The sequence below is a fragment of the Mesoplodon bidens genome (assembly GCF_964165515.1).
Source record: "Mesoplodon bidens genome assembly, chromosome: 11".
NCBI lineage: Eukaryota > Metazoa > Chordata > Mammalia > Artiodactyla > Ziphiidae > Mesoplodon > Mesoplodon bidens.
Window position 1 is genome coordinate 68,847,190 of NC_138167.1, and position 24,120 is coordinate 68,871,309.

Below are 24,120 nucleotides of genomic sequence, written 5' to 3' on the forward strand. Positions count from 1 at the left end.
CCAGCCGCTCTGCGGCATGTGGGATCTTCCCGGACCGGGGCACGAACCTGCGTCCCCTGCATCGGCAGGCGGACTCTCAGCCACTGTGCCACCAGGGAAGCCCCTGGAAAGATTTTTATTTCCTAACACTTTCTATGTGGCAGGCATAGTGTCAAGTACTCTGCACCTTATCTTATTCATTTTTACAACATAAACACTTTTACAAAGGAGAAGATAGAAGTTGAGAGGAGGGGAAGTGACTTACCCAAGGTGTCACAACTAGTGAGTTTTAGAGCAGCAATTTGTCCAGGGAATAGGAGGTATATATATACGGAGGGAGAGTTGTTTGGCCTCATCTCATTCACTGAAGGATAACTGTGCTAATCAGCCTGCACCTCTGTGCAGAGTTTTGCAATTTACCAAGTGGGTTTATTAGCTCTCAATTTCACCTCATTTCATCTATTCAATTACACCCTCAGGAAAGCAGAACTGGCCCATTTCCCATTTTACAGATAAATAAATCTCAACTGACTTCATATCCACCCACATCTCTCTATCGCCACCGTCCTGACCCTGCCTGAGCCACGTCCATCTCTCACCTGGACCACTTCCATCGCACTGATCCAGGCAAGAGATGCTGGTGGCTTGGACAGGCCTCATGGCTTCCAGGCTTGTCCCTCCAGTCCACTCCCCATGCAGCCACCAGGCCCATCATCCTAAAGCACAAGTCTGGTCACATTAACCACCTGCTTAAAAGCAGGTGGCTCCCCACTGCTACTAAGTCCATACTTTGCATGGCTTATTAGGTCCCAAATAATCTGACCACAGCTACTATCTCTCTGGACTGGTTACACACACAGGCTTATATCCAGCCCAACCATCTGTCCTTCAGACAGACCAAAGCTCTTGGCCGCAGGATCCCATCTTCCCTTATTGGCTAAACCTTGCTCTTCCTCCCAGCACCTCCCCACCCTCCCACTCCTCTGCCAATCTCTACTTATCCTTCGTGGCTCATCTGAGATGGAGCTTCTTCCAGGAAGCCTTCCTGACAACCCACCACCACCCAGACGGAGCCAGGCACCCTCCCGCCCACCCTCCACCTTCCCGTGCTCTGCTGTAACAATGTCACCTAGTGGTCACTAGAACCCCACTGCCTGGGGTCAAATCCCAGCTCCTTCGCTCACACTGTGAATCCTTCAGTGCATGTCTTCACCTCTCTGTGCCTCTATTTCCACACCTTTAAAGTGGAGACAATAATAAAAGGGTTTTTTTAGGATTAAGTGTAAAGTGCTTAGCCCAGCACCTAGCTCGTGGCAGCTTCTCCAAGGGACCAAAACCGTGACCATCCCCGCCCTTGCTGTTGTTTTCACTCTGGGTCAGATAAGTTGATTATTTGTCTCAGTGTCTCCTAGACACCATTCTTGGGGATGGCGACTCCTGCTGTACTCATCCCCTCTCTACCACGGCGCCCAGCCCAACCACCATAGCTAGTGGGCACTCAGTAGACGTTTGAGGACCAGCTGAAATATTGAATAAATCCCAGAGTGAATGACTTGCCCAAGATCACATGGCTAAGACGTGGCAGAAAGACGGCTCAAGCACCAGCTCTCTCACTAAGTGGCCCAGCCATCTTTCCACTATGCCACCAGCCTCTCAAGAAGAATTTAGAGCTGTTGGCACATGGCAGTATTTTTTCATTATCCGCCTACTCCTGGGGCTCTGGGGTTGACAGAGTCCTTTGACCAGTCCTGTTCCAGAGGATCTATGCCTATCAGGTTCCCGTACTCCCTGGGCCTGCCTCCACATGGGAGCAATCTTGACATCAGAGTGTAATCACTACTCTCTCTGACTAGTCTGTGAGCTTCTTGAGAGCAGAGACTGTGTGTAACTCATCTGTACCCCCAGCATGGGGCCCAGGCAGTAGCACCGGACTGGTGCTACTTTATTGAGCACCTCCTGGATGCCAGGCACTGTGCTAAACCCTCTCAATTCAGTGTGTTATGCAATGCTGACAGCCCTATGAGATAGGTCTACTGTCTCCCCATCTTACAGATGAAAAGACTGAGGTTCAGAGAGGCTCAGTGGTATAACTGGGATATGAACCCAGGTTGCCCGTCTCCAGACTCTGAGGTTAACCACTGACCTTCGCTATCTTTCTAGCAGCAGGAGTTGAACTAATAGCATTGTATTTGGGAGAGGTTTCCTCACGGCTTATGACAACACCCAAACCTACAGGCCTATTTTATAGAGTACATTTTAGGTTGACTTGTAACCTCTGTGGAGAATCCTTAACCTCATCGGGAACAGGCTTTCAATCACATGGTGGTGATTGTGGGTCTGAGGTCTTCCTGTCCCCGGGAGCCTGCTCCAGTGTCAGCACTATGGGGCAGGGGGGACAGAGCTGCGAGGCTGTGATGAAGGGGCCTTGACGTTCAGAACCCAGATCCTTCCAAGTTCTCAGTCTTTGTCAGGCTCCTATTGATCCACCAGCCAATGAGGACACCCCTGCCTGTGACACCCAGAGCCCCCAGTGTAAGGCCCTGACCAACATCTCTGGGACCTCGTCCACAACCTCTAAGCACTTACAATCCTCGTTCACTTATCTTCACTGGGATCCATTCACTCTTCCTGTCTGAAGTCAAACCCACTGTCTTGCACCTCCTTCCTGGCTCCCTTGTCTAAGTTGACTTTCTCCCTTGCAAGCTCATTCTCAGCAACGCCCCTGCCCACCTCTTCCCTTATGTACAGGCACAGCCAGCACTGAACCAGAGCAAAGTTTATCCTGAACAAAGGGGTTGTGAGGAACATTGAGATAATTTTTTTTTTTTTGCGGTACACGGGCCTCTCACCGCCGCGGCCTCTCCCATTGCGGAGCACAGGCTCCGGACGCGCAGGCTCACCGGCCATGGCTCACGGGCCCAGCCGCTCCGCGGCATGTGGGATCTTCGCGGACCGGGGCACGAACCCATGTCCCCTGCATCGGCAGGCGGACTCTCAACCACTGCGCCACCAGGGAAGGCCATATACACATATTTTGATACTGTCAAATAAGCTTTTAATAAGAGAGGTACAAAAGATCCTGGTGCCCCAGGGATTCTAATAGTTGTCATAATGTTCATCTATCTATTCAGGAGAATGGAAATGTATAGAACACCCTCTGCCCACACAGGCACATACACACACACACGCACACAGATTCATTTGTTTATTTGTCCATTTGTTCAATAAACACTTGTTGTGTAGCCATTATCATTAATTATGAGACACACCATCAAAGTAATAATGATTTTTCAGGAGAAAAGAGACACATAGCAGTAAATGAACGCATCAATTATAAGACATAACCCAATTTCACTGAAATGTGCATGTGAGCATCTTGGAATCAAGGGAAATGTGGTATGTTCAGGAAACTCTCTAGAAGAAATTCTGCCCTTGAGAAACTTACAGATTTGCAGCCATTTGTTCCTAAACAATGACACCAGAACAAAAAATAGGATCAAAGCAGATACAAAGTACTCGAAAACCAACCCAAAGTGTGGTCCACCAGGGACCGTGCAGCATCAGCCTCACTTGGGAACTTGTGAGAAATGCAAAGTCTCAGGCCCCACGCCAGACCCATTGAGTCAGAAGCTGGTTTAACATGATCCCCCAGTGACTCCTATGCCCATTAAAATCTGGAAGCACTTCATAGAGGCATAGAGGAGGAAAAGAGTTTTTCCAACTAAGGGCAATCAAGAAAGGCTTCCTGAAAGAGGCATCATTTGAAGAAGAAAGAGAAAGAAGGATTACATTCGTTGAGTGCCTGCTCTGGGTTAGGAATTGCACAAGGGGCCTTCACTTCTGTTATCTTCTTGAGTCCTCAGAATGTCCCCAGGGGGCAGAGATTAATATCCCCCTTTGACAGCTAAGGAAACAGGCACAGGGAGGTCACATGACTTGCTCAGGGCCACACAGCTAATAGCTAGCAGAGCCAGGCTTAGAAGCTGGAACTCTCTGAGTCTGGGGTCCAATCTCTTCCCCACATCACACTGAAAGGACTAAAGAAGCAGCTGACAAGAATCAGGACAGGATATACTCCCAGAGGTTGTGTGGGCAAGTGCTCAGTGCTGTGCCCAGGGCTTCTGGAAGGTGAGAGCTCAGGGCACAAGATAGGGCAGAATCGAGGAAGGCAGGCATGCAGAACAGCCTTCTTACCCCACTTAATCCGGCCCAGTGCCTGCACGGGGACCTAGCACATAGCAGGCATTGAAAACAATTCAGTGAATGAATGAACGGGGAATGAGTGAACTTATGGACAGCCACAAAGGCTGTTGTTTCACACCTTCCAGCAGCAGCCTGTGCCAGCGCTGTTTGGGGCCTGGGACTCCCAAGAGGGACGAGCCAGGCCTCGCCCACCTGCCCCAAGGTCTCCTTAATCCCTGCGGTCAGGGAGGGCCCTGCCAGCTAAGCAAACAGCCAGGAGCAGAACAGGTCTAAAACACAGCACAAGCAGCTCCCACCAAGCCCTGTCTTTGCTTCACTTAAAAAATTACTTAGCCGATCTCCTCCCCATGCATCCACCGGCCCCCTCTGTGCACCCTCCCGGCTCCGAGCTGCTCTTTCAGACTCTCGTGAATATGTGGAAAATAAAACAGTGTCTGTTCAACCCTTAATGACCAGGTTTATGAAGAGCTTATTGCATCTCAAATAAATGAGACGGCAGTTGGTGCTGTGAGATATTAATGTGCTTTTCACAAAGCTGATGAAACCTCCTTTTAGACTACTTAATACCTGCAAGCTGAAATTTTCAGTCTGAAGCGGGAAATTCCTGGAGGCAGAGTTGTAGCTGCCTCAGGCACAGCCCTTGGCCTTCCCACCTCAGCTTGGCCTGAAGTCCCTGGGCTCTGGGGTTGGCGTGGCATCACTGGCCCTTCTGGGGTGGAGGTTCAGTAGAGATTTCGCGGTGATTAGAATAATCCTTTATATAGTTCATGGTGGGAGAGTCCCCCCATCTCTTCATCCTCCAAAAGCTCAAAGCCAATGCTTGTAGGGGGAGTGGACGCTGAGATACCCTCTCCTCAGTTCAGTCTGGACCACAGGTCCCTGCGGGACCTGGCCCCTGCCCCTCCCCAGCCATCTCCTGACCTCACGCTGACCCATCCAGCCCTCTCAATGGGACCAATCTTTCTGTAAATCTCCAGTCCCAGGAAGATGTCACGTCTTTGCACCAGCCAAGCCCTCATACGGGATTGCCCTTCATGCAAGGGTGTCCTGGTAAATGTTTAACAGCTGGCTCTCTGGGCAGGGAAAGGGGACCTTGATTTGTAGTGTTTGCCGATTCCCGTGGTGCAAATACTACCACCATGGCTGATTTCAAGCTACTCATGTGAGTTAGGAAGAGACACTAACAATCAGCTCCCCTGATGTAAGCCGGCTCCAGCACACCGCTGCTTTCCGGCCTCCCTGTTACCCACAACTCTGCCCTGGACGACCTGCCTGACCCCTGAGACACTCTGCTCCCTCCTGTGTGCCCAGCAGTTCCCTGACTTTGCTCTTGCTGGCCCTTCTTCCTAGAATCCCTTCTCACCCTCCACCGCTTCCTCACATGCCCCAACACACACACACACACACACACACACACACACACATCCCTACCTACCTGCTTCACCTGGCTAACTCCTCCACCTTGCAAGTTAGGAGGCCTGTGTCAACACCTGCATACGCACACACCTGGATCTGCAGCCCTCTGTGTGCTCCCAGACACGTCCTGCTTTGTCACAACACACATCCTGCTACCCCACAGCCTCTGTTCTCTGTCTCCCATAGATGGCATGCTCTGTGGGAGAAAGTATATTTTTTTCTTTGTGTCCTCAGCAGATCGCACAAACATGGCATACAGTTGGTGCTACATAAATGTCAGCTGAACAACTATGTTCCCATAAGGCCTTATACATCCCTCTAATATACGACGTGAGACATTACATTCTAGTAAATTCCGTGCTTTCTGTCTTTCCTCCCAGACTGTGTGCCCCTGAAGGGCAAGAATCAGGTCAGATTTCCCTCCACCACACCAGGCCCAAGCACTTAGTCGGCCCTTAGTCTCTACCCTGGGGAGATAGGAAGGATGATCAGAAATGGTGAGAGACACCAGATTTTTGAGCACCTGGATCCATCTATGCCTGAAGCTGTGTCAACTCCTGGGCTTGATGACCACCAACCAGAAAGAAATACAGCAGAACTCTAGGCTGGCATCAGGAAAACAAGATGACACCCCTCTTCGCTCTTGGTTGTAATGTCTGCCGACACAGATGTTCTACCAAACTTAAATTTCACCAAAAGTGATGGGGTGCTACTGGTAGCACCACCTTAGTCAGACTGAGTCCTGGGCCACAGAGCCCCCAGTGCTGCCGGAGACCCCTTATGCTTCCAGCTGACACTCACAGCCTCATCATCACCATCAACCTCAGAGACCATTGGGACCAATCCTGCCAAAGCCTGAGTTCCAGGTTATCTGGGTCTTTCCTCACTACCAACCATTCATCCCTCAGAGCTCTGATCCAATCTCCAGCTCCCCCAGCCCCACAAATCCTTGCTCTGGGATTTGTGGAATTTTGTCCTGATGTTGACAAAATCCCCCATGTTCTCAATCTCTTCTCTTCTTGCTCTGATGGAAACCTGTCCTCGCCTGAGGACACCACCCCCTGCCCTCCCCGACACGGGGGTGTTTTATCACCCACACCCCTGAGCCTGGGGGTGGTGGGACCCTCCCTGCTGTTTCCATCTCCAGGCCTCTCTCCTAAAATCCTTTCTCCCTGAAGTTCATCCCAGCCTTCTCTACCCTGACTCCCCCTCGCCTCTATTCTTTGCCTCCCGGGCATTCCCCCCAACCACTCTTTGACATGTTTACCACTTGCTGCTCCCTCATTCCCTAGTGCTACTCCTGTGGTCCTCTGGGAGATTTCACAAGCAGGCAGAGAGCCCTCCCAGCACCTGGCCTCACCCCCTCGCTCAGCCAGCCCTTACAAGTCCTGCATCATTGCTTGTTTAATACTGAAACCCCATAGCATCAATCAGCCCCACCAAGAATGGGGAAGAGGGCTGAGCAGGGTTGTGACAGGCAGAGAAGGAAGGGGCTGGGGCTGAGGCCTATGGCCTCTCCCCACTCCCCAAGGATGGATGGAGGGTGAGCTCTGTGCCTCTACAGGCTCCGGTACATCTGGCTCTGCAGGGGGTAGGCAAGGACCCAAGAAGAACAGAACCTTCGAAGGGTCCTGAGTGGCAGGGCCGGGCTGTGCTCACCCCACTGCCCACAAGAGCACCGCCTCTTGAGGTTTCCGTCCTTCTCACCTCCACCACCACGCCCACTCTTACCACTCCCAGCTCTGGCACTTTCCAGGACAGAGGGCTATTTTCTTGGAGAAGTCCTCAACTGAACTGCATCAGGCAGGTTAGGAGAAAATTCTGCATCACAGAGACAGGATGACTCTTCCTCTAACACAGAAAGGCCAGAGCATCTGGTGTGGCTCCCTGTGTCAAATCTTGGTCCAGACAGGGCCATCATTTAGCTTGTAAGAGCCTCATCATCAAAAGGTCACGCCAATAATTTCTAAAAACCAACCATTGATTTGGGGTTTATTAGAATAATTTGATGAATCATTTGCATATCAACATTTAACTTGGTAAGCAGTTTTATAATATGTAATTGATGTATATAGGAAATAAAAGCAAACATTTAGTTTTGTTTTATGTACAAAAGTTATTTAGTTTTGTCTTGTATATTAATTTGTATGAGCTTTGCTAAATGCTTTGAATGACATCCCTACCTCCACCCGACTTGAGCCACCCGGTTCACGGTCTTATCATTGACCCTGACGTTACCAATAACCATGCCCCTTCCACAATCTCAGTCTTTTGCATCTGCTCTCTGACTCCCATGCCCCACCCTTCCAGCTCACTCCCGCCACCATCCCTTGACCCTCACCTTACGTTTCCAGTACATTGATCGCACCACCTTTTCACTGTCCCCTTTACCAGCTTAGGATCTGATCCATCTTCAGAATCATTGCCTTTCTCCCCTCACCTTCTTGCGTTCATCTCACTGACCCTCATCCTGGTTAAAGGCAACTCTCCAGCTAGACTGCAGCCACATTCTAAATGTGTTCAGAGAAAACCACAGAATCTCAAGAGGGACCTTCAAGCCACTAGCACCCATACTTCATGTCTCAAGCCTGGCCCATTCCCTCTCCCACTCTCATGGAGAAAAATTTCACTTTCCACTTCCCTCAAATCTCCAACCCTTCCTCCCCTTCATCATTCTCAGTTGATGAGCATGCTTCCCATTTCATCAAGAAAAGCAACCAGAAGAGAAGTGTCACAAGCTCCCACCATGCCTACTCATCCCCTGCATCTGTATCCACAGATGCCCCTTCCCTCCCGGTGCGGTGGACACACCATCGTCCATATAAGGCCAACCTCGCACTTGTGTCCCAGACCTCATCCCCTCTCACATTGCTCCTGCATTGCTCCATCCCCTCCCTGGGTTATCAGTTCTTCCCTCTCTACCAGAACATTCCCACCAGCATCATTCATGCCTTAACACCTCCCCCCAACACAGAGCAGCCAGCATAGTGGCAGACACCCCACTAGCACAGTGCAGGAGGGCCAAAGAAGGTTGAGAGAGGGACAACAAAGGATATGATGGGGGCACAGGAAGGTAGACCAGCGTGTGCAAAGGCCCTGTGGTAGGAGCAAGCATGGCAGGAAGAACAGCAGAGATAGAACATGCATCAAGAGGGAGGTGAAACCAGACAGAAGTCGGGGTCAGGCCCAGTTAAAGATGTTGAGCTTTTCCCTAAGAGCATCAAGAAGCTGTTGAGTGTTTCAAATTGGATGTGGCTTGAACAGATTTGCATTTTCAAAGGTCCACTATGATTACTCTGTAGAGACGGATAACAGTGGGTACAAAATGATCAGTGGGGAGCCTACCGCAGTCATCCAGGGAAGGAAGCACCCACCTGGCAGTGGGTGTCACTATTGTTGGAAAGAAATCGATGGGTTTGAGAGATACTGAGAGCTAATACAGACAGGACGTTGTGATAAATGGAGCCTGCAGGGAATAGGAGGAGATGTCGGCGATGATAACTAGGCTCAGTTTTCACAAGGGAGCGATGGAGAGGCATTGGCTGACCTAGTTGGTGCCTCCAGAAGACCAGGCTTGAGGGACAGATCATGAGTTCCAGTGTGGACCTGCTGAGTGTACGGTGCTTTTAAAACATCCACCAGGAGACGTCAAACAAGCAGCTGGATACCCAGGTCTGGACCTCACCGGAGAGGTCTGGCTGCTGAGTATTTGACACAGCCTCTCAACAAGCATCTCCGGAGTGCTTCTCCTGTGCTAGGCACCATGCTGGGACCCAACGGTCCAAGGCTGACGGAGGCACGGGCTGGGGCAGCGGGACAGCCAGGCTGCGTGGGGAGAAGGTGCAGGTGTGGTCCACCAGCCCGAAGGGTGGGGCCCTTAGAAGAGAGACGTGGAGGCACCACCTGTGATCCCTTGGTTGGGGGTTGAACACTGCCCCCAATTCTTTAGGAGCTCGGGGCACGTCAGTACCGTTCTCCGCGCCTCACCTCCTGTACGGATTCCTTGTAAAGATGCCGGGCACCAAGCTGGCACCGACAAAATATTTGTCAGACCGAATTGAGGGAAAATGAAAGCGCTCTGCAAAGTGCTTTGTAAACACACCGATTTGTACTTTTAACAATGGGGAGGCTATGTTATCCTCTTAGCAGCGGGTACAAAGACTCTTCTCAGGAGAGAAGAGTGTGTGGCTGGATGGAGGATAAGCTAGTAGGGGGAGCGGGAGGCCTCCGGTTAATGCAGCAATATGCCAAGGGCAGCGTGGGACGTGATCAGGACAACAGAGGAGGGGGAGACAGCAAGGTATGGGGTGGGGAGGGTGCTGAGCAAGAGAAGAGATTGCCCACCACACTTGGAAGACGCCTGCCCTGATGGGAGCATCTGCAGTGAAACGCTGTGCTCTTCGGATCCTACAAAGCTGCAGTGAAGCTACCCGAAGTTCCGTTATGCTCTGGGGAATTGTTTTTCTTGCAAAAGTTGGGAAAGGAAGCGAATTTGGCATAGAGACAGTTAAGGGGAGGTTGGAGAGTAAGGATCAACCATCTTCTCTGTAATATGTAGTATAGAATTACCTACGTAACATAATAACAGCAAGAAATACCTAAAATACTTAGTTATATAAGCATACCTGTATCCTATGTATACAGCTATATGTGAGATACACAGGTCTGTGTACTAATGCCTTAAAATTCCTAAATAATTTCTATAGTACATGATAAAACCTACTCCATGGGCTACAAAGGCTCAGGATCCTATAAGAAAAGAAATTGCTCCTTCGGGTGAAGGTGGGAGTGTTAAGCTCCGCGCCAGCGGGCTGGAAGTCGTTCCTGAAAATGGGAGGTCTGTGGCTTTCGGGCACTCCAGAGAGGAACTTCCCTGGAGGCTCAGTGGTTTAGAATCCGCCTGCCAATGGAGGGAACATGGGTTCGAACCCTGGTCCGGGAAGATCCCACATGCCGCGGAGCAACTAAGCCCGTGTACCACAACTACTGAGCCCGCGAGCCACAGCTACTGAAGCCCGCGCACCTAGAGCCCATGCTCCGCAACAAGAGAAGCCACCACAATGAGAAGCCCACACACTGCAACGAAGAGTAGCCCCCGCTCGCCGCAACTAGAGAAAGCCTGCATGCAGCAATGAAGACCCAACGCAACCAAAAATAAATAAATAAATAAAATTGAAAATAATAATAATAAAACTTCTTTATACAATGGAATACTACTCAGCCATAAAAAAGAATGAAATAATGCCATTTGCAGCAACATGGATGGACCAAGAGATTATCATACTAAATAAAGGAAGTCAAAAAGAAAGCCAAATACCATATGATATCACTTATATGTGGAATCTAAAATATTACATAAATGAACTTATCCACAAAGTAGAAACAGACTCACAGACATAGAGAACAGATTTGTGGTTGTCAAGGGGGAGGGTGTATGGGGGAGGGATGGAATTAGCAGATGCAAACTATTATATATAGAATGGATGAACAACAAGGTCTGTATAGCACAGGGAACTATATTCAATATCCTGTAATAAGAAAAGAAATTGCTAACACGTATTGGGGACTGTATTAATTAGGTTACATTAGCTACCATCACAGGAAAATCCTGAATGTCAGGGGCTAAATGTAGTCAAGGTTCATATCTCTCTCACGTCAATACCCCCAGCGCATTTACTAACATGCCAGGTACTGCTCTGAGCGCTTTAGACATGTCAACTCGTGTAATCCCCGTGACAATTGTGAAGGAAGAATTGCTCTGATCTCCAATTTCCTCTGAGAAAACTGAGGCGTCTTCGTGAAGCTGAGCCAGACCCAAGAACCAGCCAGTCCAGCCGCAGAGCTTGCCTCTCACCCGCTGTTGCCATATCTCCCTACACAGGTCCGAGGGTTCAGTCATTCAGAGAAAGTTAAGCAATATCCATAGTGCCTATGCTGGTGTTGGGGATACAACGTGAATAAAACAGACAAAGTCTCTGCTGTCACGAAGCAGCCATGCTTGTAATTCTAGTCTCCACATGCGTTTTTATGAAGTTCACATTCAATAGTTCACTCATTCATTTAGTGATCACTGCTGGGGGCCCACTGGACACTGGGCTAGGGGTTTTCATCTGAGCCAGCTCTCACTTTCTCAGCAATCACCAAGGAAATTTTTAGAACCAAAAGGTCTTTGCTTGAGCCCTTATTCCATCATTTCCTGGCCATGAGTACTTATTCAGTCATTTAACCTCCCTGAGCCTCAGTTTCCTCATCTGTAAAATGGAGATGTTAGTACCCCTCTCACAGGTTGAGTCGTAGTCCAAGAGCCTGGCAGAGGGCCCAGCCCCCTTGGGGGGCTCAACCCTAGGGGTATTTCAGAACTTTCAGGGGCTCCATATAGTGAATTCTATGTAACTGCCAGTGAGAAAATGCTTTGCAAGCTCATCTAAAGGTCTGTGGGAATGTTCTCCAGCTCCGTCTGGGGTCGGCCTTCTTTGGAAAGCGATCTGCTTTCTCGCATGTAAGACACGAGGTGACTCCCAGCCGGGCTGGGGCGCAGAGGCAGGTGTACTGACATTCACCAGCTTCCTCCGTGACAGTCCCCAGCACAGATTCAAACCTCCACTGCCCGCCATGCCTCAGCTAATCCTCAGAAGCCCTGATGCAGAGATGGAAGGCTGGGTTTTGAAGTCTTAAGCCTTAGATCCTCTCCACAGCACCGCGGGTGTGTGTGTTTTGATTCACCAGACAGATGTCCAAACAGACAAAGCGATACCTTCCTCCGGGGATGAGGGAGAGGGCTGAGCCAGCTTCAGAAGAGCGAGAAGTCTGGAAGAGGCCGGTGGGCTCTGAATCCCCGGAGCCTAGGATGTCTGACGAGCTCTTTCTTCCCTTGTTTTCCAGGGAACTTCAAAGGTCTCTGCAAGCAAATCGATCACTTCCCAGAGGATGCAGATTACGAAGCTGACACAGCAGAATATTTCCTCCGTGAGTGCATGCAATTTTTTTTTTATCTCCTTCCTCGTGGTGGGTCCTGCCCTTCCATCCTTCGAGAGTCAAAGGCCAGGACTATCTAGAGGCCCCTGTCACCACAGAGGGCAGGAAAAAGCTGAGCCTCCCTCCTCCCCTCCTGCCCAGTGGCCAAACCTTCATGCATGCTGTTTCCCTCTGCCTGCAACAGCCTTCTCTCCCCTCTTGGTCGGCAAGTTCCTACTCATCTTCCAGGTTTCAGCTGAAATATCACCTCCTCCAGGAAGTCCTCCATGCCCTTGAAGGGGTTCCCAGAACCTAGCACCTTCATCACTCTGTGGGGTCCTGGTCTATCTGAGCAGCCAGCTCCCTCACAGTGCTGCCAACTCCACTAGGACTCTGATAGACTCTACTTATCTCGTTCATGATTGTATTCCCAGCCCAGCACCCGGCCCGTAAAAAGCACTCAGTAGCTATTTCTTGAATAACCCAGTGACGAAACTCATCAGGCGGTGCCAGACTGGAACTTCTACTGAAACAATGAGATTTTTTTTCTTTCCTCACAAGTCAAGTCCAAGTTAAATCCTGATGTAAGAGCTGTGATCTTAAATCCACCTGAGACATATTATCAAGAGAAAGTATTTTGAGACCCAAAGGAAATCTCTCAAGAATCAGCAAAAACTAACAAGGCAAAATGTTCCGGGAGGAAAGGATTTCCAGGAGAGGGGCTAAAGGTCCTTGATGCCTGGTACAGCAAAGCCGCCCCGAGCAGAAGTGGTTGAAAGTTCTGCTCCAGGCTCTTAGGCAGCACGTCCTGAGGGAGTTTACCCTCCTCCCAGGAGCATTGCCCCCCTCTTCTGCTCCCAGGTCCCCTTCCCGGGCCAAAGCCTCCCTCCCATCCCCCCACAGCATCGGTTAGTATTACCCTTGGATCACTTTTATGAAAAATGTAGGGGGCATTTTATTGTATGGATCATCCCTGTCGCTTTCAATAATTACTCCTCACATAAAACCTAACTCTCAGGTCAGCCTGAAATCTGGGTTTCATTGCAAGCCCATGGAACACGAAGCCAGCCAGGCGGCTGGGAAGAGAAGGGAAGGAAACATCACGTCATTGACCGCTTTATTTTTAAAGGGGGGAAATATCTTACAAAGCTCATCCTTTCCCTGTATGAATTCCTGCAAGATGCTGCTCTTAGATGGAATTCCTAAAGGGTCATTTGGTCGTCATCCCCATTACCAGGTCTGGGGCTCTCAAAGGAGCCTGGTGGTGGCATAAAGGCAGATTGAGCGCCTTCTGTATGCCAGAGGCCGTACTCAGCGCTGTGGTGATCCAGAGGAATGAATGAGACACAGTCCGTGGCTGCAGGTAGAGCACAGCCTGGCGGGAGGACCCTCTGAGAACAGCTGGACTTGGGATGCAGGGGCCGGCAGAGACACACCCGAGGGCAGAGGTGGAAGGAGGGGCGAAGCAGAGCCAGCACCCAAAGCTGCACTGGCTGAACACAGTGAGGGCGTGATGCTTTATCAGCCAGATGCCAAGTGCTTGTTGGGACAGGACCCTTGTCTCATTCTTTGCTCTGTCTAGAACAGCTCTTGGAATATAGTAGGTTCACAATAAATGCTATTTGTTAAATAAAAGAAAGATATAGGATTCTTCAGTGGCTATTCCTACCTAGTCTATACCTCCATTTCCCTAATTTTAAAGAGAGAATTGCTTAGAGTGTTTGGTTCATTTTGGTGTCTCCGGACAGAAGACTTGAATGTACATTAGCAGTGCAGGTTTCCGAGGGTCTGACTTGAATTGACTTAATCCAACCATATTTTTTGAGCATCTGTAACAGAGATTGGCAAACTTTTTCTGTAAAGGGACAGATAGTAAATATTCCAGGCTTTGTCGGCCATACAGTCTCTGTCCCAACTACTCATACCTGACCTTGCAGCACAAAAGCAAATACAGAAGCACATGAGCGCGGCTGTGCTTGCTCCATTGAAACTTAACTTCACTTACAAAAACAGGCAGAAGGCCTCATCTGGCAGAGTTTGCTGACCCTTGATCTGTAATATGCCAGTCTGGGCCAGACAACAAAAGTGACTTTTTTTTTTTTTTTTTTTGCGGTACGCGGGCCTCTCACTGCTGCGGCCCCCCGCGTCGCGGAGCACAGGCTCCGGACGCGCAGGCCCAGCGGCCACGGCTCACGGGCCCAGCCGCTCCACGGCACGTGGGATCCTCCCGGACCGGGGCACGAACCCGTGCCCCCCACATCGGCAGGCGGACCCCCAACCACTGTGCCACCAGGGAAGCCCAGAAGTTAGTTTTTAAAGCTGGAAGATGTGAGTTCCCATCATCCTCCATTAAGCTCTAACCTGATTGGCTAGAGAAGCTAGAAGACAGAGGTCATTCTTCTGGCCCAACGAGGTGGGCAAAGCTGGGGCCCAGCGAGGTGGGCGGAGCTTCTCCTGGAGATGGGTGTGCCTTTGGCCCAGGGAGGTGAGTGGAGCTGCACCCGGGTGGGCGGGGCCTGAGTCAGCTTCCGGTTCAGGTCTGTTAAACCTACAGCACACCTGCCACGAAGGCTGGACAGACTCATGAGCCTAACATAGACGCCTCAGGCAGGGATAGAAGGCAGTGTGGGGTGCTGAGGGAGCCTGACTGGAGGCGATCATTCCAGAAGGGTTCCCTAAGGAAGGTGGCACCAATGCAGAGACTTGGACTCTAGAAGCATTCATTCATTCATTCGTTCACTCAGGAGACACTCACTACCACTCACCATGTACAGGACACTGTTGATGGTATGGGAACCCAAAGGTGAACAAAACAAAGAAAGTCAGAGCCTTTGTGAGGGTTACATTCTGGTGAAGGAAACAAGCAAAAAGCAAGGAACCTGTTATAATCGTCCAGACAAGAGAGGACAGCAGCTTGAACCAAGGTGGTGGCAGTGAAGGAGGTGGGAAGGGGTCAGAGCCTGAAAGTATTCCCGAGGGTACGCATACAGGGTCTTCTGAAAGGCGGCATGAGGATTTCCAGGGACAGGAAGGAATCAAGGATGGCTCCAAGGTTTGTGTCCGTGGAGGGAGCAGGCTGGGACGGGGAAGGAGGGAAGCTCAGTATCAGCCACACTAAGTTACAGAGGCCCGCGGGGAGGTGTCCTGGCCCGAGACAGGAGTCTAAGAGCTGTCAGCTTGGAGATGATATTTAGAGCCGTGAGGCCTGATGAAGGCACCAAGGGAGTGGTGCAGAGAGAGAAGAGGTGCAGGAACTGAGCCTCAGACTCCAAGGCTTAGAGGCAGAGGAGGAGGCCCCAGGGAAGAAGATGAGGAGGGGTGGCCAGCGAGGGGGCCTGGTTAACCCCTGCCATCCATGATCCACCAGCTGGATGCAGGATCTGGAGCAGAGGGAGAGGAGGGAGAATGCTAGGAGGGCGTGGCTGGCCGGGAGCGCAGAGCTTATCTCCTGGGCTGGCAGAGAAAGTGGGGCTCACCTGCTCTCAAGCCAGTAGGCCAAGCTTCAGGCAAGTCCAGCGCCTCTTGGAGGATAGGGCAGAAGGAAGGTGCCGAATTAACATCTGATGGGACAAATGAATGACTGAATGAATGCATGCGTGCTCTTACTCCCCAGTCTCCATGAGTATGTGAGGAGGTCCGCAGCTTCTCCTGAGCTGCAGAGTCCAGGGAGGAACAGCTGTAGCCGGTCCCAATCATCACTCTGGGCCACTGGACCTCTGGCCCCAAGAAGACGTGGCTGATACAAGCCTTGCCCACCTATTGCTACCTTACCCACAAAGGAATGGTGACCAGCCTGTTTTTCCCAGGCAGCTCTGCGGGGCCATCGGCTGGGTCTGCGGTGTGTGGCGCCTCCCTAGCCCTCTCCCTCCTTACCAAAGCTCCTTACCTCAAGCTGGTGAAGCGCAGAGGCAATGGTGACCAGGGTGTGACTTCCTATGACTCTCAGGGTGTGTTGGTGTGTCTGTGTCTTGTGCACAAGGGCATGAGTCGGTACTGTGTTCCGTGTTTTTTGATGCCTGCATGTCCATGCGTCTGAGTGGCTATCAATCTAAATGTAAGTGCCTGTGTGTTTGCATGTGTCCACTTGTGTGCGCATGGGTCTCTTCGTGGTGTGTGTGTGTGTGTGTGTTGCATCCAGGAGATGGGAAGTGGTATTTCCCAGCTGTCCCAGTGAGATTTGGAGTGGGGAAGAAGATTCAGAAGAATTTAGTCTCCTTCCACAATCATGTCTTAAGCACCTACTGTGTGCTAGACCTCAAAATCCACTGTAGTGTGGCCCCAAACTGCAGGGTAGGGTGAAGCTCTCCCCACCCCACAGTCAGAGCTTGGGGCTGGGGGTGATGGTCCCAGCAATGGCTACTGTCCCTGACACACTCTGCCCAGGGGGAGGGGAGGGTTTGGCCCCCATAGGTCACACGTTCATGTACACACACACACACACACACACACACACACATACACATCAGAGTTGCAGTATCAGGGTCTTGCCATGCCAACTACTCTTTTTCCAAAGCCAGCAGTGGACAGAAGGGGGAAGGGAGGGAAGACTCTGGACAGGGCCTATTCCTCCCCCTCAAGAGAGATCTCACCTGATTACGCTTGAACTGGGAGTTGACGTCTTCCCAGAGTCACTGACCCCCTGAGAGCAAGAACAGGCAGGAGGAGAGTTCCCTGGGAGCGGCCGTGTGTCAGGAACGGACACCTGTAAGGGAGACAGAGGGGCCATTTGTAAGGGAGGTGGAAAGCAGCCAAGGCAGGCAGGACCTTGAGGATTATTTGGGGGTAAATTTACAGAACTTTACCACCAGTAGGAGACAGGAGAACATAACGGCGGGCTTTAGCACACGCTGCCTGGGTTCAAATCCAGCTCTGCCACTTCTCAGTTAACTCCCTGGTACTCAGACTCCTCCGGATGGGGAGGATGTTCATCCCTACGTTCGCAGGGTTGTAATGAGGCTTGAGTGAGTCAGCATAAGACAGCTCTTCCCTCCAGCCCAGAGCACAGTAAGCACTCAGGAGGTGTTAGCCATTATTGTCGGTATGTTACACAGTGAAAAGTACAAAGGATAAAGATTAAGGAAGGGAGAGAGGGAATGCGAGAGTTTTCAGTACAGTGGTCAGAGAGGTCCTCACTGGGGAGGTAACGTTTGAACAGGGACCTGAAGGCAGTGAGGGAGTGAGTCTGGTCCTGCAGATGCCCTGAGAAGAGGGTTCCAGGCAGAGGGAACAGCCAGTGCAAAGTGTCTGAGGCTGGCATGCAGCGAGGCAGAGGGTGTGAGCGGTGGGTGGGAAGCCAGGCCAGGACTTGTGGGTGTCAGCTTTACTCTGAGACTGGGGCACGAAAAGGTTCTGAGCAGAGAGGCGAGGACTGACATCCACGCTGACAGCACCGCTCTGCTTCTGCTGTAGAACTGACTACGGGGTCCCAGCAGAAACAGAGGGACCAGTAGGAGGTGACGGCCAGAATCCAGGCTGGACACACAGGTGCTCAGGCCAGGGCGGAAGTCGGGGAGGTAGATGAGAAGGGGGCCGGTTCTGAGGCCGGCAGGTGTCACTGACAGCCTGCATGGGGGGAGGTGAGAGAAAGAGGACTCAAGAGGACACCTAGGCATCCTGGCTGGGAGACAGTGGACAGTGCTGTCCTTCTCTGAGGCTGGGAATGTCCAGAAGGCTGGGTCGCAGGGGGGTGGCCGCTCTGTTTTCCAGCCTGCACGTCACAATTTCTGTTACGGACTCTTCTTTCCCACTGGATGGTGAACAGCTTGAGGACACCGCAGGGAGTAGCTGCAAATAGGGGGTCTGCTCGCACCCCGGCCAGCACAGGGCCTGCCCCCGGTCAGGCCCGGGAGATGCTTGCTGAGTGAATGAATGAGGAAGCACCCTCGCTAGAGCCGCCTGGAACGTTCACCCTCTCCCCAGAATGAGGACTGAGGCGGATGGAGGGTCTCAAGCTGAGCCAAAGCCACCCTTCCCAGCCTCAGAGAATCCCCCTCCTCCCTGTTCCCCCTTCTCCACTCCCCTCTGCCAGTCCCACCAGGCACACAGCGGGTTCCTAGGTGGGAGGTGAGAGGGATGCCAGGAGTCAAGGTCTGAGCTTGGGACTTGGAGTGAAAGGTCCTGAATCCAAGGCGAGCTCTGCTCTGTGGTCTTGGATCAGTTGCTCAACTTCTCTGAGCCTCGATGAATACCAGTCCCCCAGGGGGCTCTGAGGATACACTGAGACAAGGGTTAGGGAGGTGCTTTGTTAGGGCTCCCCAGCTGCCCCAGGGGAGCACTGAGGGAAGTCCACCACCCCCTCCTTCCCACCAGAGTTTAGAAGTTCAAGGAGACATCCTTGCAGCTCCGGAAATGCTGGAGATAGACACGCCCCGAGGGTCACCCAGCCCCACCCTCCCATTAGACAGATGAGGAAAAAACCGAGACCCAGAGAGGGAAAGTGACTTACCCCAGCCCAGCACACTTTGTGGGATGCCATCTGCCTCTGTGATGGTTTTCCAGGCTGCGTGCTCCTGTCCTCTGCCCCGGACCTGAAGCCCCTTCCAGTAAACCTGTCGTGAGGGACATTCCCTCCAGAGATCACCACAGTGGGTGTGACCACATCCTGCAGTCAGGGAACATCTAAGCTATAAATCGTACTAACTCACATCCACGCAACCAGAGCGAACGCTTCTCGAACGGCACCTCCCCTTCGCGCCCTCCGCCCACGGAGACAGTTTCTCTTCTGTCCTGGTTCATTTATTTAAGTGCTGGATGCAGCTACCACCACGCTGACTCCACGACCTGCACTTTAGGAAACATCAGTGGAGGTAACCCCAGGCCCATGAGAAGCAGCAATAATACGCTCTGCTGTGTGAGAACTAACATCTCCTGTTGCCAGTGGGTACCAGGCACTGTTCCAATAGCCTCGGATGCATTGACTCAACAGCCCTCATTGCTGCCCTGGGAGCTGGGTGTGCTGATGGTTGCCCTGCAGCAGAGGAGATCACGGAGGCTCAGGGGGCTGGCGGGCAGCACAGCAAGTGAGATGCGCTCAGGCCATCTCTCCGGAGCTCGTGCAGCTGATCACCCACCCCAGAGACCACAGGAAGTGGGAAAGCATCCAGCACCTGCACAGGTGGTGCTCCCAGAGGAAGCTTGCTGGACACCAAAATCCCTTTCCTATGTCCGTAGATATCACAAACGTTCATGGAACACTTGACTATGTGTGTGCCTGGCCTGACACTTTATAGGTTATCTTCATTCATCTCACAACAACTCTAGGAGATGGGTATTGTTGGTGTCCCCATTATACAGATGAGAAAGGAGAGGCACAGAGGCCACGCAGCCAGTGGGGGGACCAGGATGGGACCCTAAGCAGTCCACATCAGGAGCCCACGCTCCTAACCACCACTCAGGACGGCTCTGCCTCCCTCCCTCTCTCCCTCCCCCTCCTTTCCCCTCCTCTCCTCCTCTCTCTCCCATCACTCTCTCTCTCACACTCACACTTTCTCACACTCACTCGCGCATGCATTTACGGCAGTCTATCCCTTTTCACAGCATTCAGGAGGAGAGGGCGAGAGATGCCCCAGAGCCTAGAAGGTCCTCCCAACCCCAGCACATCTGCGATTCTATCCCATTAGAATGGATCGAATTCCAAATGGAATAACAGGCATAAAGTTAAATATGCCCAGATAATAAGGAGCCTGCCTTCTATTTACCTGATCATGGCAACTGTTTTGATCAAAGGCATGACCAGCACCTGGCCAGCCTGGCTGAGTGGTCCCTAAGCAGAGGTCTGGGGGGCACAGGACCACCAGGGATGGATGCAACCTTAGGCGTCATCTGGTCCAACCTCATCTGAGCCAGACCTGAGACCCAAAGAAGGGAAAGCCCACACTCAGGCCCCAGGATGGGCCAGGCAAAGAGTGGGCCCCAGGAAGAGGTCTGCCCACCTCTCCCCACCCCCAGGGACCACCCCCGCCAGACCGAGTGGGGAAGTGGAGCCCCTGTGTGCAGCTGTCTGCCTGTCCTCCAGCTGTGTCCACCACAGCAGGACACCATAGGTGCCAGGCCCACAGGGCACTGGATCACGAGATGGTTTGTCTACAGAATTTGGCCAAAAAGAGGGTGAGCGAGCTTATGGCTGAGACCGCCCCCTCCAAAAGGCAAGATGTCATTCCCTCCTGGGTACTTATGACACTCTTCATTTCTGTCACCAGCATAGAAGACAATAAATTGTTCATAGTTTACCAAGGCTCTGTATTTTCAGAAGCTTCCACATTCTTCTTCCTAGTTAACCACTGTCACCCTGTAAGTTAGACAGAGTTCCAATTTTCAGCCCCATTTTACAGACAAGGAAATGAAGGCCCCGGGACACCATGAGATTGGCCCAAGGTCTTCCCAAGCCAGTCACTGAACACTGGGGCTCCCCAAGCCTCAAGGTGAACCCTTGTACTCTTCCAAGCTCAAGCTCTGCTGTGCTCACCTGTGTCTGTGACGCCCCTGTTTACAGCTTCAGCCCAGAGTGCACCTCCACTTCCCAATCTTACACATTCGACTGTCCCTCCACACTCTACGTGTGTGTCCCCAAAACATCTCAGACTCCACGTGCCCCAAACCAAACCTTGATTTCCCTCCCCTCACCCCTTAGGCTTGATCCTCTCCCAGTTGCATAAGTGGTTGTATCCAGCCAGCCAGCAAACCTGAGACCCAGAAGTTATCCTCAACGCCACCCTCTTCTCCACCCATATCCACTCATCACCACGTTTTACTTCACCTCCTAAACATCCCTCAAAGCCAGCCACCTCTGCCCACACTCTTTGTACCCACCCTGGTCCAAGTACCACCATCGCCTGGTCAGCAGCACCTACTCCTGGTGCCCTGTAGCTACCCTGGACCCCTTCTTAATTAATTTGCTTTGTTTATTTTTTTAAATTTTCTTGGAGTATAGTTGATTTACAACGTTGTGTTAGTGTCAGATGTACAGCAAAGTGAATCTGTTATATACATGCATATATCCACTCTTTTTCAGATCCTTTTCCCATATAGGCCATTACAGAGTATTGAGTAGAGTTCCCTGTTCTATACAGTAGGTCCTTATTAGTTATCTATTCTAATACCGAGTGAAGTAAGTCAGAGAAAGACAAACATCATATGACATCGCTTATGTGTGGAATCTAAAAAAAGGGTACAAATGAACTTACCTACAAAACAGAAATAGAGTTACAGATGTAGAGAACAAGCTTGTGGTTTCTAGGGGGTAAGGGAGGTGGATAAATTGAGAGATTGGGATTGACATATTCATTTGCTTATTAAAATGCACATCAGATCATGACAGCCCTGTCGGCTTTAAGGCCTTTATAAATTTATTTATTTATTTGTTTGTTTGTTTGTTTGTTTATGGCTGCCCTGGGTCTTCGTTGCTGTGTGCGGGCTTTTCTCTAGTTGCAGCGAGCGGGGGCTACTCTTTGTTGCAGTGCGCGGGCTTCTCACTGCGGTGGCTTCTCTTGTTGCGGAGCACGGGCTCTAGGCATGCGGGCTTCAGTAGTTGTGGCACGTGGGCTTAGTAATTGTGGCTCGCGGGCTCTAGAGCGCAGGCTCAGTAGTTGTGGGGCACAGGCTTAGTTGCTTCCTGGACCATGGCTCAAACCCGTGTCTCCTGCATTGGCAGGCGGATTCTTTAAAGACGGCCCGTGAGTTCCTGTGTGGCCTGGCCCCAGCCTGCCTCATCTTCCTTAGAGCTCCCCAAGGCCCCGCACTGACTCTTTGTGACCAGCCCTTTCACGTCCCCAGATGAGCCATGATTCCTCCAGCCCTTGCTCATGCCACATCCTCCCTAGAACACCCTGCCTCTACTCTGCCCAATTAGCTTCTCTTATCCATCCATCTCAGCACCAACATCACCCTCTCAGGGAAACCCTCCCTGTTGCCCATGTGAGTTCAGAGGATGCTCTGAGAGCCAGGGGGTGCAGTTGTTAGGCACGCAGAGCCTGGACTCAGAATCCCTGGGTTCACAACCCAGCTCCTCCATTTCCTCGCTGGGTGGCCTTGAGTGAAGGCTTAACCTCTCTGAGCCTCAGTTTTAGCCTGTGTGTGATGGGGGTAATTACAGCACTTACTTCATGGAGTTGTAAATGAAAGCAGTGTACTATATGTACACAGTCCCACCATACTCTGATCCCTCAGGCAACATCAGCCATCTACAGGTGACATTAGCCTGTCCCTTGCCTTCACGGTGCCGTATGGGTACCTTTCTTCCTCAGCACTTCATCCTGGTTGGTAATTACATGTTCATCTGTGCTGTATCTCCCTCATGAGAATGAAAGCCCTATAACGGCATGGACCAGGCCTGGTTTTGCTCCCCTATGCCTTCTGTGCCCAGCCTGGAACAAGGCACGGTGATGGCCACTCAGTCAAGAGCAAAGCATCTCCCCGCTCTGAACCACACAGCTTTTCCCCAGTACAGTGTATTATGCTCTCCGCCTGGGGTGGCCAAATTGCAACGGTTAGGCTAAATTTGGCCTACCAACTGTTTCTATAAATAAAGCTTTATTGGAACACATCCACACTCATTTGTTCACATATTGCCCATGGTTGTTCTCAGGCTACAAGGGCAGAGTTGAGTAATTGCAACAGAGACCATATGGCCAGCAAAGCCACAAACATTGACGATGTGTCCCTTTACAGAAAAAGTTTACCAGTGCCTGCTTTAGGTATTTGTAATCTCCTTTAAGCCAAGGCCCATGGCTCATGGGGTTGGTAGGAGGTTTAAGTGGGTTCATCCATGGAAGGTACTTAGCACAGGGCCTGGCACATAGGAAGAGCCCCAGAAATGTCAGTAGGTGTTAATATGCTTACTCATAGGAGATCAATAAATACTTGTGCATTGAATAAATGAGATATTTTCTGCCCCTCACGATAGATTTTAGCGGTAAGACCACCCCAGCCTTAGTGGGAAGTCAGGACAATTCATGTGTCTGGCATGAAGGGGAAAGGACATTAGAAATAACAAAAAGGGCTTCCCTGGTGGTGCAGTGGTTGAGAGTCTGCCTGCTAACGCAGGGGACACAGGTTCGAGCCCTGGTCTGGGAGGATCCCACATGCCGCGGAGCGACTAGGCCCGTGAGCCACAACTACTGAGCCTGCGCGTCTGGAGCCTGTGCTCCACAGCAAGAGAGGCCGCGATAGTGAGAGGCCCGCGCAGCGCGATGAAGAGTGGCCCCCGCTTGCCACAACTAGAGAAAGCTCTCGCACAGAAACGAAGACGCAACACAGCAAAAATAAATTAATTAATTAATAAACTCCTACCCCCAACATCTTCTTAAAAAAAAAAAAAAGAAAAGAAAAAAAAATTGCTACCTTTTACTGCCCGCCTAGCATCAGAAACAATACAGATCTTATCCAATTTAACCCTTACAATAGTGCTTCTCAAACTTTCAGACACATGCAAGTCTTGTTACCAGGATCTTGTTAAAATGCAGATTCTTTTTTTTTCAATTTTATTGAAGTATAGTTGATTTACAACGTTGTGTTAATTTCTTGACCAAGGTCACACAGTTAGTAAGTGACAAAGCCAGGATCTGAAGTTAG

General features: G+C 51.1%; 1 protein-coding gene across 1 annotated transcript in view; it reads left to right on the plus strand.

Annotated features, from left to right (window-relative positions):
• Positions 1-24,120, plus strand: part of CACNG2 (calcium voltage-gated channel auxiliary subunit gamma 2) — a 118,600-nt gene that overhangs the window by 88,328 nt on the left and 6,152 nt on the right. Inside the window, exon 2 of the mRNA XM_081250382.1 lies at positions 12,481-12,564. Coding sequence (XP_081106508.1) covers positions 12,481-12,564 — 84 coding nt within the window. The remainder of the gene's footprint in view (positions 1-12,480; positions 12,565-24,120) is intronic.